Source organism: Saccopteryx bilineata, chromosome 2, assembly GCF_036850765.1.
Source record: "Saccopteryx bilineata isolate mSacBil1 chromosome 2, mSacBil1_pri_phased_curated, whole genome shotgun sequence".
Lineage (NCBI taxonomy): Eukaryota > Metazoa > Chordata > Mammalia > Chiroptera > Emballonuridae > Saccopteryx > Saccopteryx bilineata.
Genome location: NC_089491.1, coordinates 39,985,389 through 40,006,063, shown reverse-complemented (window position 1 = coordinate 40,006,063; position 20,675 = coordinate 39,985,389). Strand labels below are relative to the sequence as shown.

General features: G+C 49.8%; 1 protein-coding gene and 1 pseudogene across 1 annotated transcript; both read right to left on the bottom strand.

Annotated features, from left to right (window-relative positions):
* Positions 1 to 2,007: 2,007 nt before the first annotated feature.
* Positions 2,008 to 2,367, bottom strand: LOC136322827 (small ribosomal subunit protein uS10-like; annotated as a pseudogene).
* An 11,302-nt stretch (positions 2,368 to 13,669) lies between these two features.
* AQP3 (aquaporin 3 (Gill blood group)) lies at positions 13,670 to 20,189 on the bottom strand. The gene is made up of 6 exons (XM_066256912.1): positions 19,998 to 20,189; positions 16,217 to 16,343; positions 15,719 to 15,856; positions 15,267 to 15,385; positions 14,767 to 14,984; positions 13,670 to 14,676 (listed from the first exon to the last, which is right to left on the bottom strand). Exons 1-6 carry the CDS (start codon positions 20,103 to 20,105, stop codon positions 14,508 to 14,510), a joined length of 879 nt encoding a protein of 292 aa, XP_066113009.1. The 5' UTR covers positions 20,106 to 20,189; the 3' UTR covers positions 13,670 to 14,507.
* Between the last annotated feature and the right edge of the window lie 486 nt (positions 20,190 to 20,675).

The following is a 20,675-nucleotide window of genomic DNA, read 5'->3' as shown; positions in this document are numbered from 1 at the left end:
TTTTTAAAGAATTGGACTTTCTTTTTTTTTTTTTTTTTTTTAATTTTTATTTATTTATTCATTTTAGAGGAGAGAGAGACAGACAGACAGATAGACAGAAGGGGGGGAGGAGCAGGAAGCATCAACTCCCATATGTGCCTTGACCAGGCAAGCCCAGGGTTTTGAACCGGCGACCTCAGCATTTTCAGGTCAACGCTTTATCCACTGCGCCAACACAGGTCAGGCCGAACTGCTTTTTTAAACCTGAAGAGAGTGGGTCCCATTAAAGGAGCTCTCAGAACTTGTGCTAGTGAGTCTTTTGCTTTTTGCTCAGCTGAATAATTTACAAAAAATTTATAGTGAGCAATCAGGATGGAGAGAGTGAGGAAGGGCAATGAGGAGGGAAAGAAAACCAGTGAGATGGCAGAGGCTAGGGTTCTGTGAATGAAAATGGAGTTCTATGGAAAGTAATCTCACAGGGTCATCTGATCATAAATTCCTAACTGGGCAAGTCATGGTGGGTAGTCACGCTCCAGGCCTATAACTTTTTTAAAAATTATTATTGATTGAGAAAAAGAGAGGAAGGGGGAGGGGGAGAGAAAGAGAAACATCAATTCGGTGTTCCACTTATTTATGCATTCACTGGTTGATTCTTGCATGTGCTCTGACTGGGGATTGAACCCGCAGTCTTGGCACATTGAAGGTTTTTTTTAATAATTAAGAATTTATTAATTAAAACTGAATGTTTATAACTTTTTAAAATTGATTTTAGAGAGAAAGAAGGAGAAAGAAAGAGAGAATTGTTGCTCCACTTATGTATACATGCATTAGTAATTCTTGTATGTGCCCTGACCCGGGATAAAACCCATTAAGTATCAGGACAACACTCTAACCAACTGAGCAAGTCAGTCAGGGCTATAACTTTTTTTTAAAAAAAAAAAATGATTTTAAACAGAGAGAAAGGTAAACATTGATTTGTTGTCCCATTTATTTATGCATTCACTGGTTGATTCTTTATTGATTTTTTTTTTTTTTTTTTTTAGATAGAGGGCAGAAAGAGAGAGAGAAAGAGGAGGAGAAACAGGAAGCATCAACTCATAGTAGTTGCTTCCCATATGTGCCTTGACCGAGCAAGCCCAGGGTTTCGAACCAGTGACCTCAGCATTCCAGGTCAAGGCTTTATCCACTGCACCACCACAGGTCAGGCCACTGGTTGTTTCTATATGTTCCCTAACTGGGTATCAAAGTCACATGGTCGTGTATCGGGATTATGCTGTAACCAACCAAACTACCTGACCAGGGCAGGGTTATAACTTCTTTAGTGAAAGGTTTATCTTCACCTTAAACAAGTTCTGTCATTGTTTCTGTGCATCTATGTTAACACATCTTTGAAATACCTCCTTTCTGACTCCTTCTTCTAAAGCATCACCACCCTGAAGAGAGTGCATAATTTTAACTATTCTATAATCTGATCTCACCTGCTTTCTTCCACCTTCATGTAATCTTTTTTTTTTTTTTTTTTTTTTTTGTATTTTTCTGAAGCTGGAAACGGGGAGAGACAGTCAGACAGACTCCCGCATGCACCCGACTGGGATCCACCTGGCACGCCCACCAGGGGCGAGGCTCTGCCCACCAGGGGGCGATGCTCTGCCACGACCAGAGCCACTCTAGCGCCTGGGGCAGAGGCCAAGGAGCCATCCCCAGCGCACGGGCCATCTTTGCTCCAATGGAGCCTTGGCTGCAGGAGGGGAAGAGAGAGACAGAGAGGAAGGAGGGGGGTGGGGTGGAGAAGCAAATGGGCGCTTCTCCTATGTGCCCTGGCCGGGAATCGAACCCGGGTCCCCTGCACGCCAGGCCGACGCTCTACCGCTGAGCCAACCAGCCAGGGCCATGTAATCTTCCTTACTACTCTCCTTAATCACAAAGGCATAAAACAAACTACAAACTGTTATTTTTAGAAGTACTTATCTCAGTCTGTGAAGATCAATTTTTTTAACCACTGATAGTCAATTTATTAAAAAGGCCAATTTAAGCATCTACAATGGTGATGTCAACCTCAACTCCTGGCTCAATACTGATGGAAGTAATCTGTTTAACAATCTCAGAAAGACTGTGCAAGTCAATGAATCGCTTGTGGATCCTCATCTGAAACCAAGCACAAGTCTTAGAACTCTCCCCACGGGAAGTTTTTCTTGTAGTGATTCTCTGCGCCTTGGTAGGCATCCAAACTGGTCCTTTCACTTTGAGATACCTATCCTTTGCACCTCTGATCAAGTCAGCACACACCTTCTTCAAAGACTTATTCTTGCAACTGATTAGCATAATTCTAATTCAGTGAATCGCCATCTCTGGTTCCATGGGTGTCTTTCCGGGATTTTTAAAAGCCATGGCAGTGGCGTGGCTTCCTGAGCAACTCAGTCCTGGGTGAGAACAGTCAGCAATGAGTCAGGAGCAGGAGTCGGCGGGATGCAGCTCTGCTGCCCCTGCAGCCACCTCTTCCTCAAAGAGCTCTGTCTGTTGAGATCCAGCTTGCAGGCGTATCCTCTGTTTGACTGAAATAAATTTTAATAAAAATTCTTTACAAGTTTGGGCATTCTTATAACAGTGCTAAATAAAGAAAATGTGCCGGTGAGAAATTGCTTGTGGAGGAGCCAAAATGATTTCCAAAACCAAGGATGTCTAATATTCAACTTGAGCATATGGAGATTAGGCAAAGTAAACTTCCTACATCTCCTCAAACCTTCAGCAGAGTTTGTTACTAACATAAAGACCTGCTATGAAAAAGGGATTTCTCTTCCTTCTTTTCTTCTCTCGCCTTCCTTCCTTCCTTCCTTCCTTCCTTCCTTCCTTCCTTCCTTCCTTCCTTCCTTCCTTCTTTCTATTATCTGAAGTTAAGACTGTTAGGAACCCCAGAAGAAAATCACAGAATGCTAGAGCTGGAGAGGAAGGTAAGGGTTAGATCTTTTCACACAGCACCCCTGTGATCCTGAGGGAGAAACTGAGGCAGAGTGGTGATGAAACTTGCTCTGGGTCTCAGAGCGGGAAGCATCAACTCATAGTTACGTCTCATATGTGCCTTGACCCAGCAAACCTGAGGTTTTGAACTGGCGACCTCAGCATTCCAGGCCTACACTTCATCCACTATGCCACCACAGGGCAGGTGAGAATTCTTGACATCCAGGTTTCTCACCACACTTCTCTGACCTGTTCACTGTGCATTTGGTCTCTGTCCAAGGTGGGGTCTGGCCCATAGCTGGCTCCTCCCTGTCTCCTAGTGATGGATGGGCTCACCGAGGCCACCAAGCAAGAGCCCTAGGAGGCTTTTGTTTCTTAGATGCTCCTTGACAGGATTCTGCCTGACATGAGCCCCATCCACCTTTCCAGTCTCATCTGGAACTCTAAGCTCCAGCTTTCCCAGGGCACCTATCTCCTGCCAACAGGCCTTTGCACAAGCTGTCCCCACTACCTGGGGCACCCCACCTGGCTAATTCCTTATCATCCTCCAGGTCTCAATATAGAGATGCAAGGAGGGCTTTATGGGCAGGCAGCCAAGACCTTAAAAAGGCCCTGCACTTGATTTAATACTGTTGCTGTCTTGAAATTCTAAATAATTTTTTTTCAATTTATTGAGTTTTAGAGAGAAAGGAAGAGAAAAAGAGAGAGAAACACTGATTTGTTGTTCCACTTATTTATGCATTCATTGGTTGCTTCCTGTATGTGCCCTGACCGGGGATCAAATCTGCCATTTTGGCATATCAAGAGAACACTCAACCAAGGTATCTGTCCAGGGCTCTAGATAATTTTTTTTTAATTTTATTTTTGACTTTAGAGAGAGAGGAAAAAAGAGAGAGTGAGAGACAGAAACATTAATCTGTTCTTATCTGTGCTCTGACCAGGGATTGAACTCACAACCTTTGTGTATCTGGATGATGCTCTAACCCAGTGGTAGTCAACCTGGTCCCTACCACCCACCAGTGGGCATTCTAGCTTTCATGGTGGGCGGTAGTAGAGCAACCAAAGTATAAATAAAAAGATAGATTAACTATAGTAAGTTGGTTTATAAAGATTTATTCTGCCAAACTTAGTGAAAATCGGACATAAAGTACTTGGTAAATAATTATTATTATATGCTTTAACTTGCTGTAACTCTGCTTTATAAATTTTATAAAGTAAAGTTACTTCCCTACTTTATAAATCAACATTACTGTGGAACCGGTGGGCGGTTAGAAAATTTTACTACTAACAGAGATACAAAAGTGGGCGGTAGGTGTAAAAAGGTTGACTACCCCTGCTCTAACAAACCAAGCTCACTGGCCAGGGCTCTAAATAATTTTTTTCTTCTTGCTTGACCAGGCAGTGCACAGTGGATAGAGTGTTGAACTGGGACGTGGAGGACCCAGGTTTGAAACACTGAGGTCGCCCTGGCCGGTTGGCTCAGTGGTAGAGTGTCGGCCTGGCGTGCAGAAGTCCTGGGTTCGATTCCCAGCCAGGGCACACAGGAGAAGCGCCCATCTGCTTCTCCACCCCTCCTCCTCTCCTTCCTCTCTGTCTCTCTCTTCCCCTCCCGCAGCCGAGGCTCCACTGGAGCAAAGATGGCCCGGGCGCTGGGGATGGCTCCTTGGCCTCTGCCCCAGGCGCTAGAGTGGCTCTGGTCGCAACAGAGCGACGCCCTGGAGGGGCAGAGCATCGCCCCCTGGTGGGCAGAGCGTCGCCCCCTGGTGGGCGTGCCCGGTGGATCCCGGTCGGGCGCATGCGGGAGTCTGTCTGTCTCTCCCCGTTTCTAGCTTCAGAAAAATACAAAAAAAAAAAAAGAAAGAAAAGAAACCCTGAGGTCACCAGTTTGAACATGGACTCATCCTGCTTGAGTGGGAGCTCACCAGCTTGAGCATGGGGTTGGCTGGCTTGAGCATGGAATTATAGACATGACTCCATGGTCACTGGCTTGAAACCAAAGGTTGCTGGCTTGAGCAAGGGGTTACTTGGTCTGCTGTAGTGCCCCGGTCAAGGCACATATGAGAAAGCAATCAATGAACAACTAAGGAGCCACAACTATGAGTTGATGCTTCTCATCTCTCTCCCTTCCTGTCTGTCTGTTCCTATCTGTCCCTCTCTCTCTGACTCTCTCTGTCTCTGTCAAAAAAATAAATAAAGTAATAATGATTATTATTATTTTCTTATTTTATTTTTTAGTAAGAGAGAGAGAGAGATAGGCTCACTGGGCTGATGCTCTAACACAGAGCCAACCATCCAGGGCCTAAATAATTTTTTAGTAATGGGCTTTGCCTTTTTAGTTTTCACTAGGCCCTACAAATTATGTAGCCAGTTTAATAGAGATGTTTTGTTCTGGTAAAATGTCCCAGTTCCCAGTTTCCTTTGATTGACTGTATTTGTAGTCTCCTCCACTAATTAGGCTTTAAGTTTTATAGCAACAGTAACCATTTGGTAGGCTCTGGTTTTCCCTTTCCTAAGAGTTTGCAGTTTCCATTTGAGAATCCATTTTGATCAGATGGAACTAATATCTCTCTTGGGACTAGAGATGCAATAGGTCAGACTCATTCAGAGCTGGGCATATGACCAAGCTGGTGCACAGCCAGTGTGCACCTCTGGCTGTTTGCTGCACAAAGATTCTCCCTTTCCCTTCACAGACATTAAAGAGAAGCAGGGAGCCTGGAGCTACTGAATCTTTCTCAATCTCTCAATCTCCTACTTCTTAGAAACACAAAAGGATCCAGGCTTAGGATGACGCTGACACCTCATGCTAACATGGAAGAAAGAGGAGAAACCGAAAGAACATCAGTTCTGGATCAAGCCTCACCTGAAGTTTTCCTTTGATTTTTCAGTTATATGAGCCAATGAATTACCATTGTTGCCCAAGCCACTGTGGGTGGATTTCCTTTTTTTGCATCCAAATGCTTCCTACCTGATATTGTATATATTTTGCTCATTATAGTATTCCTGGTATCTACCACAACCTGGTGTAAAATAGACCTTCAATAAATATTTGATGAAATAATAAACAAATAAGTGAATTAAACCCAAGCCCTTTAAAAAAATAAAATTATTAAAAAAAAAAAACCCGAGCCCTCTGGCAAAAAGACCAGAGGTACTACTTTGCACATAAGACCTTTCCAGGAGCTCTTCTACAAAGTTTCTGCTGCTCTCATTGATCCTACATATCTCAAAGGATCCCTGCAGGTTCCTCTCTTTCCTGGCTAGGCCCAAATCCTAGAATAGCCCAGAGCTTGCTCATTTTCTGCTCATCCCTTGGCAGCCGGGCCCCCTGTGGCTTCTCTCTGACTAGGTATCCCTGGGCTTAGCAGCTGCACCCTGAGACGAGGGACCCCAGCTGGGACTGACCACTGCCTTACCCAGTAGCTTCATACACATCACCTGTATTTAAGACTCAGCCTCCTGCTCTCTGGAATGTCTAGAGAGGACATGGACTTTCAGAGGGTAATGTGGCCCTGAATCTCTAGTTGCCTAGGATTTTAAACTTCTGTGAGACAGACAATGCTACTACTTGTAAATAGGGAGATTTAATCAATTTTGCGGTTTCCTCATTCAGCAAGTATTTGTAAACAGCTGCCATGTGCCCTTCTCACACATTGAGACTCTCAGTCACTCTCAGTTACATTCTTTTCTTTTGTTTGTTTGTTTGTTTGTTTGTTTGTTTGTTTGGGTTTTTTGTGTGTAACAGAGACAGAAAGAGTCAGAGAGAAGGACAGACAGACAGGAAAGGAGAGAGATGAGAAGCATCAATTCTTTGTTGTGACACCTTAGTTGTTCATTGATTGCTCTCTCATATGTGCCTTGACCAGAGGGCTACAGCAGACTCAATGACCTCTTGCTCAAGCCAGCGACCTTGTGCTCAAGCTGGCGACCTCAGGGTCTCGAGCCTGGGTCCTCCGCATCCCAGTCTGACGCTCTATTCATTGCACCACCACCTGGTCAGGCTCAGTCACATTTTTTAAACCCCCTGCTTCCTGACCACTTATTCTGAAATCTGGGTTGTGACTTCAAAACCTAAAAGCTTCCCAACCCCACATCCTGACCCCCATGACTCCTACTTCTTTATCCCCTGATCTCTGCACTCACCTCCCACGCATACTTCCAGCCTGTCAGACTTATTGCATAGATGTGTGGCTTCTGGCAACCTGTGAGTAGGAGTGTATTCAAGTGTGAGTGCTGGATAAATATGTGTATTCAGTATGAGTGCACTGAGAGTGTTGATATGTACTTACATGTGCATGACTGTAAGAGTGTGTGTTGCGTGACCTGTGGTGGCACAGTGAATATAGCATTGACCTGGAATGTTGAGGTCGCTGGTTTCAAACCCCAGGCTTGCCCGGTCAAGGCACATATGAGTTGATGCTTCCTGTTCCTCCACCCCTGTCTCCCTCTCCCTCTCACTTTCTCAGAATCAATAAATAAAACATTAAAAAAAAAGAGTGTGTGTCTCTGTAAGGACAGGGAGTGCAGGTGTGTGTCAGAGAGAGTGAAATGTGTAATGCACGAGTGTATCTAACAGTGTTTGAGCGTTGGAGTGTGTGAGTGAGTGTGAGATGATGTCAGAGTATGAGTATGCATGAATGTGTAGTGAGTGTGTATGGGTGTGTCAGTGAGTATGTAAATGTGTTTGTGAAAATGCACACATCCTTCAATCACAGCAGACACACCCTCACGTGTATGTGGGCACACACACACCTCTAAGGGCCAAAGGTGACTCAAGCTGTCTGATAAAAGGAAAACTTTGTCCACAGGTGTGGGGATCACTCTCCATTCTCTACCCCTGACACAGAATCAGGATCCCCCAGCTAAAGGCTACCTCTGACAGGAAAGAGCTCCCTCAGACTGAGCCTGCAGCTTGCCTCTCTCCTTAGGCCAGGCCACCTTTTCCCCTCCTTTAAACTATTTCCAGCCAGGCGCTGTCAGTGACCCTGAGCAGAGAGGGAAAGAATGAAGGCGGTAGGCAGGACATTCCAGGTGCCTCCTCAGCTATGGGGGGGTGTCTCTATGGAGACGAGCAGCAGACCATGTTCTGATGATTATCGGGGCTCCCAGAGTCCTCTACCCCCTTGCCCAGCCTCTCCCAGCCAGGCCTCCTTGGCTCTGAGCACAGTGAGGAAGCCTTGTAAAAGCTTGCCACTCCTGCCTGGCCAGGCAGTGGTGCAGTGGATAGAGCATTGAACTGAGATATGGAGGACCCAGGTTCGAGACCCCAAGGTTGCCAGCTTGAGCGCAGGCACACCAGCTTGAGCGCCGGGTTGCTGGCTTGGGCATGGGATCATAGACATGACCCCGTGGTTGTTGGCTTGAGCCCAAAGGTCACTGGCTTGAAGCCCACGGTTGCTGGCTTGAGCCCAAGGTCACTGGCTTGAGCAAGGGGTCACTCACTCTGCTCTAGCTCCCAGTCAAGGCACATATGAGAAAGCAATCATTGAACAACATAGGTTCTGCAATGAAGAAATGATGCTTCTCATCTCCCTCCCTTCCTGTCTGTCTGTCCCTAGCTGTCTCTCTCTGACTTTCTCTGTCAAAAAAAAAAGACACATGACAGTTGATTATTTCTGCTCTTCCCCCCCTTCTCTCTCTCTAAAAAAAGAAAAAAAAAAGGAAAATAAAACGCCCACCACTCCTCATAGGGGCTTTGGAGAAGCCGGTCGAGGTGACTGAATCTGGGGTAAAGCTTTATTCCCAGAGAGCTCTGGAGACGGGGAAAGGTAGTACCCGACCCTTCTCCACACCACGTCATATCTCAGTCTGACCTGAAAGTATGGCCAAGACAGTCAAAGGAGGGAGCCCGGGTCAGGTTAGTAAGTTTTCAGCCCACTCATAACCTCATCCCACTGGCAATCTTCACAGTCCCATAAGACCCCCCAATTAGTGCTTCCCCCACCTGGGCCTCCTGTTTTGGCCATATGCAGGGATGAGACAGGGACCTACTCCCAAGGCTGTTGCAACTCCCAGTGTGTTGGTGAGTCAGAAAAGGCCTCTAGAGTCATCATAACTATCTTGGTTTCTGCCCCATTCTTGAGCTGCAGAGGAATGGCAGTGACACCTGCAGAAGGAAGGTCTTCCTGATAAGGCTGTGAAACAAGATTAGCAAACACAGATTAGGACTCTGCTCCTGCCTTTACCTTCCCAGGCAATGACTCTATCCTGACTCCATATACACTACCCTCGAAATCCCTATTTGATTATTATGACCACTCTCAACCTACACAGGGAGCTCACAAGGAAACATAATAATATTATTATTCTATATTCTATAGCATTTACTACTACATCTGGCATTATTCTGTACATGTGTTATCTCATTTAATCCTCACCTCGTGCAACTTAATGAGATGAGTAGTGTACTAGTACTACCCCCATTTTACTAAGGAAGAAACTGAAGAGCAGAGAGATGAACTCCATCAGATCCAGCATTAACAGTGCATCCTGGGAGGGCTTCACTGAAAAGAGCTTATGAAGGGACTATCAACAGAGGCCAAGGCAGGGTCACAGGGACCAACAAGGGATAGCCTGGGGACTAACAGCAGGTAGCTTCCCCTTCTGCCAGAAGAGGCAAGAGGAGAGAGCAGTGTTACTAGAACACAGTGGAGACCCTGGGAAAGGCATAAATACCCTGACCTTCTAGAAGCACCCTTTCCCCAAACACTCCCACCCTCCCTGCCCTCTAATTTCCTGTCTGTGCTTCCCACTTGCCAAACCCAACTAGAAGCCAGAGACCCAGGTGATGCAACCCATAGATATGAGTCTCCTGGGGCACAGGCTGGAGATTGGATCTGGGGGAAATGGAGACTCCACATGCCTAAGGTCCCATGGCTGCGAAGGGCTGGGTGATCTGGACCCAAAGGCCTGCTCCCTGTTGCAAAGTGCTGTCTGGGAAAGGGGTTGAAAGGAGGCAGGAGACGAAAGACTAGATTCTAATCCACACTCTGCTGCACTGCTCTTTGACCCTGAATGAGACTCTGGGTCTCAGTATCCCCTTTATACAAAGAGGAGGTGGGTGCCACTCTGGGACACCCCAGGCACCTAGACTAGATAGAGCCTGTGTTCTCACTGCTATCCTCTCCCTTCCCTCAAATGAACTTGGCACCAAAAGCCGAGGTCCCAACGTGGAGACTCAGAGTCCTTGAGAAGGCCATCCCAGATGCTGGACAGACACACCCACTCCTCAGCCCCCTTAGGAGTCAGCGGTGTTCTAGGTGAACCCCTTCAGTCTCCCTAAAGGCCCCAATGCCCCAGTCACTCCTCCCTTGGCACTGCCAGCATTCCCTGGCCCACAGCTCAGATCCCCACCCCAGGATAGGCTCCCACTTCCCAGTGTGGGGGTGCAGGGCCCTATGTAGGCTGCACCTCCACAGACCTTTCTTGGGGGATCAAGGGCATCTCTGACCACTGAGATTTTGGTTTTGGTGGAGTATTCTCTCCTTTCCCCTTCCCACCCCACCCAACTACTCCACCCATGCTTCCCCAAGCCTAGGGGGAGCCCCACCCAGGTTTTCAGACAAACAGAATCAAGGGGAAAGAGTTAGCAAGGAGGGAGCTCATTACCAGAATTAAGGAGGAGGCATGCCCTGGAGTAAGATGAGCGGGACTGGGCTGGCAGGAGAGTCACTCTTAGGTACGCACAGAAATGAACTCCAAGGTACACAAGATGTTCACTTATAAACACACAATGAAATATGCAGACACAAAGAGTCAGGTAGTGACAGAGACAGAGACAGAGACATGGTGGGCCGGAGGCACAGACCCACAGAGACATAAGCAGACATACTGAGAGAGAGACAAGCATACTCAGAAACACCGAGAAGTGCACAACTGTATGTGTGCATATACAGAAGCAGGCACGTAAGGAAATGGGAATGAAGCTCAGGTTTTGGGGAGACCAATTTCAATCCAAACAAGTCAGAACTTTAAGGAAACCTGGGCTCCTCCAAAGCGGGATGTGGAAAGGACTCAGGAAGAAAGGACAGAGATGAAGCGTGGGATGTCTACTCTCCCACAGGGTGAGTCTCCTTCAAAGTCCACCTTGAAAAATGTATTAAGAGGTCCTGGTGAGTTGGCTCAGCAGTAGAGTGTTAGCCCGGGCTGGCATGTGGAAGTCCAGCATTCGATTCCCAGTCAGGACACAGAGAAGAAGTGCCCATCTGCTTCTCCACCCTTCCTCCCCTCTTTTCTCTCTATCTCTCTATTCCCCTCCCACAGTCAAGGCTCCATTGGAGCAAAGTTGGCCTGGGCGCTGAGGATGGCTTCATGGCCTCCGCCTCAGGTGCTAGAATGGCTCCAGCCGTAACAGAGCAATGCCCCAGATGGGCAGAGCATTGCCCCGTGGTGGGCATGTCAGGTGGATCCGGGTCGTAAGCATGCGGGAGTCTGTCTGACTGCCTCCCCGCTTCTAACTTCGTAAATATACCAAAGAAAAATATTAAGACACTTTTCCTAAAGTAGATGAAGAGATTTCTTTCTAGAACTTACCATCAGCCAGAATAATAAGAGGCCTAAGCGGGAAGAGGGTGGGAAAGTGGGAAGTTTTCCTCCTGCCCTGGTACATGCTGCCACTTGGCTCAGGTCCCTACCAGCCCTTGCCCTGCCTTGCTGCTCCGGGCAGGCCTTATGGTTTCTCACATCAACTGACCCTCCCTCCAACGAGCTCCCTTGGCTGTGTACTCCTCTGCCCTCCACACCTGTGTGTGTGGCCCCCTCTTATGTGTCCCTTCAATCTTCTTCCAAAAGCCACCTCTATTCAGCGCTCAGCCAGCCGTCACCCACTTTTCTCCCCCTTCCGCCCAACACACTGGCCCCAGGAAATTCAGAATCCGTGAAAGGAATCTGATGAGGAAGAGGATATTGAATTTAATGACCTTTAAAAACAGCTTTTAGCATCTCTTTTCCACCACCACCACCCTGCCCCAACTCTGCAGGAAAAATTATGAGGTGAGTTGACTATATACCATCCGCTGGTCGCTGTACTAAATCCTTTTCATGGATTCTATTTCATTACTTCCTCTTCTATTTTCCAATTCACAGATGAGGAAACTGAGGTTCAGGGAAAGAAAGTGACCACCTCCTAGTCACACAGCTGAGCCTGGAATCCAGATTTGACTACGTTCCTTAACCACTGCACTAGAAGGCTTCCCACCACCCCCTGGATGACTGGTCAAGGTGATCTGCAGGATTTGAGAGGAAAGGATGACAAGAGGACACTGGGTATGCCCGAAAGACAGCAGGTTGGGACACTAAAGGTGGGATCAATGTGGCTGGAATGAAACTGAAGCCACATTTCCCTCCCAAGGTTTACCCTTCCTCCCCCACGGCCTGGAAGGGACACTCCCTCTGGCATGCTTCCCTCCAACATTCCATACATTTCTCTTGGCAGCGAGGGACAAAGAGAGGGTGGAGATCTGAGATGAAACTGCCTTCTTCCCCACCTTTACCCCAGAGTTCTAGCTGTGTGACCCTGCATTTGCCACCCACCCTCTCTGGGCTGTGGTCTCCTCCTCTGTGAAATGGCTGGGAAGCAAGAGCTGATTTAGCCTCTAAAACTCACAGTTCTTTTGCCAGACCCAAGGATCTTCTGGCTCCCATGGGGTTAACTCTGCAGGAGGGCTGGTTGGGGCCACCTTCCCTTTTATTCACAGTGAAACTTGAGGAGGATTGGGTAAGGAAGGAGAAGGTTTTCGAGAAGGGGCATGTGATCACCTGACAGAGCTTACTGGTCTCAGGTGTGCCAAGCCCCTTGTCTCCCTGGGTGCCAGAGTCAGTCAGTCCAACCCCAGCCTTACAGGACTCAGATGTGCCTCAGACGGAAGAGCTGAAACAGGGGGAGACAGAGATGAATGCAGCTATGGTCTCTGGCTTCAGACAACTGACTATAGATGGTGATGGAAGAGTGAGGAAGAGCACGGGTGGATTCCTGGAGGAGGCATTAGAGCAGACCAGGAGGGCTTTAGTGAGTGGACTCTCTGGAGCACAGGTCCGAGGGGAGGAAGGCACGGGAACACAGAGCAGTCTGGGGTGGACGGAGCATTGTGAGGGATGGGTACGGACAGTGGTCAGGTCCTGGAGGACCTGAATGCAGAATGGGGGGTTGTAAATTATCCCTGGGCAGTGGGAGAAGCCGTGGAAAGAGGTCCACTTTCAGCAGGGGTTTCCGAAAGATCCCTCTGGTAGCTGTATAGACTGACTGGGGCAGTCCTGGAAGTAGGCAGGCTGCTAAGGCGCTGTGGCCAAACTCCGGGTGGAGTTCAAGGAGCCTAAACAGCTGCAAGCTGTAGAAGACATACAGGTTCCCAGTCTGTTGGTCTCCCCTAGCAACAGGGATCTCACTATTTCTTGGATAACAGTCCTCCCCGTGGGGCAGCTCTGCCTGTGAGAGTTTTTCCCTAGGCCAAGTTCAAGCCTCTCTTCTTGGGGTGATGGGAAAGTGCAGGGGTCACAAAGGAGGTGCCATGCACTGCGCCAGGGCTCCCAGGAAGAAGGAAGCTGGGGAAAATGGGACTGCTGAGTTCAAGCTGAGATGAAGAGGCTCTCTGACCTGTCTGTGATGGCCCCCTGCCCGCAGGGTGCCCCGGTCAGGTTAAACACCTAGCTGGGCACCCTGGGAATTTGTGGCCAGATACACTAAAGCTCCTTAATTGGCCCCAAGAAAACAACAAAACAAGCAGAGAAATGTTTACACAACTGGCAGTTTTAGGCATATATTTTATTATTTTATTGTTTTTTTTATAAAAGGCAAGAGTATACATGTGGATTAAAAGAGTGAAGACCCTATTTAAAATCATCTCCAACCCTTATCTCTAAAACTATAACATCTGCTATATCAAAAAAAAAAAAAAAAAAAAAAAAGCAAACATGAAACTTATGACCTGGACTTCACCTCACCCCTCGATGCCTACAATATGACAGAAACTCATCATTCGGCTCCTACTTATATACACCCAGAGGTCCACACCTGGGCTGCGGCCCCTTCTCCCAGCCCTACCGACAGCCCCATCATATCTTCCCCAAAGCCTCCCCTAAGCCCCTGCTTGGAAAACAGGGCAGACACACACACACTCTGAAACACATATATCTGGACCCTTCTCCACCTGGAGCCCCTGAAACAAGGGGCCCTGGTACTTTCCTCACTGACAGAGGGGCACATCCTCCTCCTCCTTCCTTTAGACTCCCCAACAACTAAAATGCTTTCCACTCGGTCCCTTGCCCTGAATATCTGGGAAACACACACACTTACCCATGTGCACACACAGTCACACACCTGCTGCCCATTCCCTCCCTTTGGGAGACAAAGGGCTATGTTGGCCCTACTTCCTGTCCCATCACAATTTAAGGGCAGTGGCCTAAAGTCCTATTTGAACAGGGTCCAGTGGGAAATCCTAGAGGGGGCTGCGCAGTGGGGTGGGGGCAGGCAAGGAGCTTCTTAGCCTGGGAGGGAGATTATATACGGGCTTTAGGAAGCAGCCCCTGCACAGTCAGTGGATGATCCAGGGCCAGGGGCATGGGGGATGGCCCCTGCCCACTCAGAGCTGTTCCTTGTGCTTCACATGGGCCAGTTTCACATTCTCCTGCTCAGTGGAGGGCGGAGGCTGCTCTAGGTGGCAGCCAATCATGAGCTGGTACACCAAGACTCCGGCAATGGAGCCCAGGAGCGGGGAGATGATGGGCACCCACCACCAGTGGCGGCCAGTCCTGAGGGACAGAATATGTAGTTAGGGGTGCGTGGGGCAAGCAGAGGGAAGACAAGCTGGGGCTGGCTGGCTGCGTGGGGGCAGGACTCACGTGAACACTTCTGAGCCCCAGCCGGCGATGGCAGTGAAGAGGCGAGGGCCGAAGTCCCGGGCAGGGTTGACAGCATAGCCGGAGTTGAAGCCCATAGAGGTGCCAATGACCAGAACCACCAGGCCCACAGTGAAGGCCTCCAGGCCACGGGGGACAGGGTTGTTGTAGGGGTCCACAATGGCCAGCACACACACGATGAGGGAGGCTGTGCCAATAAACTGGCAAACAGGAAGAACAGGGTGAGGAGTAACCCCCACCCCGCCCTCTGGTCCCTCCTTTTAGGCTCTGGCTTCCCTCCTGCATTCTGCTCTTTAGGACAGTGGAGCTAAAATTTTCTGGGGGATAAGGATCTCCTGAGGAGCTGGTTGAATATAAGTACCCGCCATTCTAATTCTGAAGCAGGTGTCCCCACAAGGAGTCTTATCCCCCAGTGCCCATCAGCAACCCAGGGCAGCCTGGCTCCTCTCTCTGTGTTTCCCTCACATGTCCCCAGTCCATACCTGGTCGAAGAAGCCATTGACCATGTCCAAGTGTCCAGAGGGATAGGTGGCAAAGATGCCCGCCGTGCCATTGGGGCCTGAGACTACCAACGCATTGTTGGCAAAGGCCCAGATTGCATCTGGTGACAAAGTAAACCCCGAGTGGGTGAACGCAGAGGCCTGAGCCCTGTTTTTCCTCTCAGGCTGGGCCCACCCTCCCGGGGTCATGGGTAAGTAGAATCACTGCTGTTTACTCAGGAGTTAGAAGTGGTAGAGTGGGTGGGGTGAGGACCTGAGATGTTATTGTTGCCCAACTCGTTTATTTTCCCTGTGCCCCTCACCTTGGTCCTGTGCGTGAATGAGTGAGTCATGAGCCTAGGGCCTGGGCAGGCCCCAAGCTGTCTGTCATCGAAAGGCCTGGTGCCAGCAGGTCCCAGTAGAGGGAAGGTGTAGAGGAGGAGGTTAACGCTTACCATAGTACAGCCCAAAAACAATTCCAGCGCCCAGGAAGGCTCCCAGTGTCTGAGCCAGGGTGTAGATGGGCAGCTTGATCCAGGGCTCTCTTGCCAGGAAGCACATGGCAAAGGTCACAGCAGGGTTCAGGTGGGCCCCTGTGCAGATAGGAGATGAGACCTATTAGCCTTGGCTAATAGTGGGGAGGCCAGGATTCCCCACGGCTTTTCTGTTCCCCATCTCTGGTCCGAGGGAGCAGGGGTGCAGAGAAAGTTTCTTTTGCCAGATGGTGGGTTGCACTATATAATAGGCCAACTCTGCTAATCTCTAAGTCCAAGGTGAGAGTCAAAGTTTCTAAGTATCAAGTTTCTTTTCTCCACTTTCCTCTTCTAAAGGCTCAGAGCTCATTCTGTGGCTATGCCGTATTCTTGGGAATGTCCCTCCACCCTGATCCCCAGTGGGAGTCCTTGTGAGAATGCTGTTGTGGGGTGATGACTGAGAGTAGAGTAAGGCCTTACCGGAGACCTGGCCAGCGATGAGTATGCCCAAGGTGACAGCAAAGCCAAAGGCCAGGTTGATGGTAAGGAAACCACCATGGGTACCCCGGCTAAGCACGACCTGGGCCACGGAGCCACAACCAAACATCTGTGTCAGGAAACAGAACAAGGCAGGGAAAGTGAGGCCCAGGGGAGACCCAGCAACTCTCACTGCGGGTGAAGCCAGCAGAAGTCAACCTTTGCCTGCCCCCATCAGGAGGACGGAAGGCCTGTCTTGCAATTCATCTGAAACCCCTTCTGCTGTAACTGCACCCTGAGAAGAAGAAGACATGCATTTCCACACCCAATATCCCAACTCTAACATAACAGGTTCCCAGGGAAGCAGAGTCTGCAGCCGGGAGCCCAAAAGATGACTGAACCATCTTCATTGATTTTTCCTGAATTTCAATAGGAGTGGGTGGAGAGGAATAGTTTTCACCCTAGCAGTTTCTCCTCTAGCCTTTCAGGTCTGACCTGAAGAGATAGGAAGGCTCTCACCCATCTTCCACTTGCAGTTGCCTCCCTTTTTGCCCCAAAGAAGACCTAGGGCCTGACCAGGTGGTGGTGCAGTGGATAGAGCTGGGATAGACTGGGATGCAGAAGACCCAGGTTTGAGACCCAAGGTCGCTGGCTCGAGCAAGAGGTTACTCGGTCTACTGAAGGCCCACAGTCATGGCACATATGAGAAAGCAATCAGTGAACAACTAAGGTGTCGCAGCAAAAAACTAATGATTGATGCTTCTCATATCTCTCTGTTCCTGTCTGTCTCTCCTTGTCTAACCCTCTCTCTGACTCTCTGTCTCTGTAAAAAAAAAAAAAAGAAGAAGATTTAGGTGGTAGTGGTGGTGGTGATGGGGGTAAGGAGCACAAAGAAATAGAGAGGAAGCCAGAAGAAGTAAGGTTGAATCAAATTCTCCTAATCTAGGATGTCAGAACCCCTGCCCATGCCCTGGCTCTCCTCAGAGCCCCTCTCTTGACCTGTTCCTGTTCCAGTGCCTCTTCTCTCCACTGGCCCTGACATCTCTGTCCTCAGGGGTCCAGGGCCCTCACTCAGGTTTAGAGGTCCTGAAGACAATGAGAGGCTCCCTCACTAGCCCGTCTGGGCCACAGGGCAATGGAAGTGGGAAGATTAGTTCTAAGATTTCTGCCAGGTACGAGGGGATTCAAGAGAATGAAGGGCCCTGATGTTCTACAAGGACACAATGTACTCCATGTCTATTCCCCTTGTCCAAATGTAAAAATGCTTTTGTATCAGCTATAAAGAGCTGTTGCCCTGAGCCCGTGGAATGACCCCAAAGCTGCTCCAGCCCCTGCCCGGTTCCCCTCTTCTACCCTCCCATGACTAAAGGTTTTGATATCTACTAAGCAGGCAGTTTCCAAAACCCATGTTAAGGGCCCTTGTTCATTCTGATGGGTCAGTGTCCTGTTGTAGTGGGTTGTTAGGCATTTTTATTATCATCCCTGGAAAGACCAAGAGATAGTAGAGAAGCAAGTAGCAGTGATACATGCAGGGCAAAGGTATACAGGCAGGTGAGAGCAAAGATCAGAGATTGTGAGTATGTGGGGGGTGAGGGGTGGGATAGGCACGTGTGTGTCTGGGGAACTCTGCTGAGCTTGGCAGGCCCTGGTTTTAGTTCCTTGCCTGCCTGAGACCCAAATCTGGCTCCAACCCAGGAGGCCTTGGAGTGAAAAGCTGTCAGAGCCAGTTCCACCACCTTGGGGCTAATCTTCCTCTTCCTTACCCCTCCTTCTCCTCCCGTGCCCCTCTCTTACTAGGTACCGCAGAGCAAAGGACTTCCCTTCACCCAAAGCCAGCCCCAATTCTACCACTGTAGGCACTAGGTCTTCAACCCACAGAAATGGGTAGGCAAACCCTCACCCACCACTCAAGCTCCCTCAGGCCTGCCCCTTCCTCTTCAGGCTGCCCTTGAGATTCTGCTTTCACTGACACCCAATGCCTCATACTAACTAACCTGAGCCTGAAACCCTCCTTACTAGAGCTCAGCACTAGGCCTGACTGCTCCTTCATGGGGAGGTGATCTGAGACTTGAAAGGGGACAAGGAAACCCCTCTGTGAATGTGGAAGACAACTTCTCCTGTCCTGGCTGCTCTCAAACAGGGGGCTGGATCATGAATCAGATAGAGAGTGGGGGATACAAGGCTCTGGGCCAGGAGGATAATAAGTACCTGCTCCACTCCCTTCTTGGCACAGGGGAGTAAAGAGATGGGAATGACTGATAGGGCCACTAGTCTTGTGAGTGGCTGTGGATAAAGTGCCCCCCTGGTCTCCTTCCTCCTGTTTCCAGAGGTAAGACTCAGTCTCTCTTCCCATGGTGCCTGTTCTACCACCTCCACTCATTTAGGGTGGGCCACCCCAACCCTACTTGCCTCTTTTTTTTTTTTTTTTTTTTTTTTTTTTGTATTTTTCTGAAGCTGGAAACGGGGAGAGACAGTCAGATAGACTCCCACATGTGGCCCACCGGGATCCACCCGGTATGCCCACCAGGGGGCGATGCTCTGCCCCTCCGGGGCGTCACTCTGTTACGACCAGAGCCACTCTAGCACCTGGGGTAGAGGCCAAGGAGCCATCCCCAGCGCCTGGGCCATCTCTGCTCCAATGGAGCCTAGGCTGCGGGAGGGGAAGAGAGAGACAGAGAGGAAGGAGAGGGGGAGGGGTGGAGAAGCAGATGGGCGCTTCTCCTGTGTGCCCTGGCCGGGAATCGAACCTGGGACTTCTGCACGCCAGGCCGATGCTCTACCACTGAGCCAACCGGCCAGGGCCCTACTTGCCTCTTTTTAAGCTTCCAAGTCCACAGGAGGCTGGCAGGTCTGCATTAGCTAGGTTTGGGGTTGGGGCAGGAATGGAGTAACCTACCCACTTCAATGCAGCAACTAAACCCAGAAGTAACTGAGGAGGCAAACAGGTATAACCACATGAGTGGCTGAAAATCAGAGAGCAACTGCGACAGGAAATAGAGACTACAACTGGTGTGTCTGCCAGACCCAAGAAGTGCAAACAAGAGTCACCCAGAAACAACCCAGGGGTAAAACTGGTGTAACCGGGGAGTGAGTGGGGCTGGGGCAGGGGAGTGTCCCCCTTGGAAAACCCATAGAGTAACTCAGAGAGCTTCCGCACAGAAGCTGATAGCATCTTTCTGGGTAACTGACAGGGACTGGGAGTAGCTCAGGGAGGGAAGCAACTCCAATGACCACTTCCTTTGTGCCTGCCACCCAGCAGCCTTCCACAGCCTCCTATCTTCAGGATCCTCCTTTCCTCTCCCTCTGCTGTTTGCACCCTGTACAGTCTCCACCCTCTGCAAACTGTCCTCATGTCACGGGAACTTTTGGACTTTCTGAGGCTTAATTATTCATTAGGGGCCAGACATCACAAGCCAAATAACTGAATAGGGGCCCATTTGCCTCTGCCCCCACTGCCTCCCAGGGTGGGACTCCGAGAACATGGGGAGCCATGGGAGCCTTGAGAGGGGACCACAAGTCCCAGACTGCAGGGGTGACTGCTGCCCCCAGCCTGTGGGCTGGGTCACTAGTAGGAGGTTAGAGAATCAAAGCTGTTACTAGAAAGTAACAGCTGTCATAGATGGGGTAAAGCTATGGGGGAAGCGCACTCTGTAAGGATCAAGGTGGGGATCAGAGCTGAGAGAGGGGTCAGGGCTGTCTTGAAAAGCACAGCCCTCAGAGAACAGAGGGATTGGGAATGCAGGGGCTGGAGACATAAGGACTTCTCTGGGTCCCCCCCACTCACCACGAGGATGAGGGTTCCCAGGCACTCAGCCAGCGCCTGGCGAAGCAGCCGGTAGCGGATGTGGAGCATCTCCCCGCAGCGGGACATCAGCTCTTTCTGTCGACCCATGTCGTGGGGCAGGTAGCGGCCGGTCAGGCAGGCAGGACGGCGGAGCGCGGAGGGCGTGCGGCAGGCGCAGTGCCCCGGAGCGCCGGCTAGCGCCCTTTATAGGAGCTGCGCGGGCACAGGTCCCGCCCGTCCGGCTGCCCCGCCCGATCAGCTCCGCTTCACGACCGCTTAGCCCTGGGCTGGGAGCAGGCGGGGGCGGCCATCCCCACAGCTTGCCTGGGGAAGTTGGTGGGGACGCTGGGTTGGGGAGTAATGAGGAAGATGGGGGAGCATAGGGTGTGAGGTGCGTTAGGAGTGGGACCGGCCCCCTACTCGCAGAGGCGGATTTAACGGCGGGCGCACCGGGCGTGCAACCTGAGCCCCCACTTCTGAAGGACCCCACAAAACCCCAACTTGGAACTTTTCTCTAATGATATCAAGTTTGGTTTCATATATGCAATTTAAACATTAATAGTACATAATATTTTTTATTTATTTTAAAATATGGTTAACATGTACTTTTATTTTCCCTGTCTCTTTTTTTTAAGGGGCCCAGTATTTTCTTCTGAGGGGGGGAGGGGGGCCTCAACA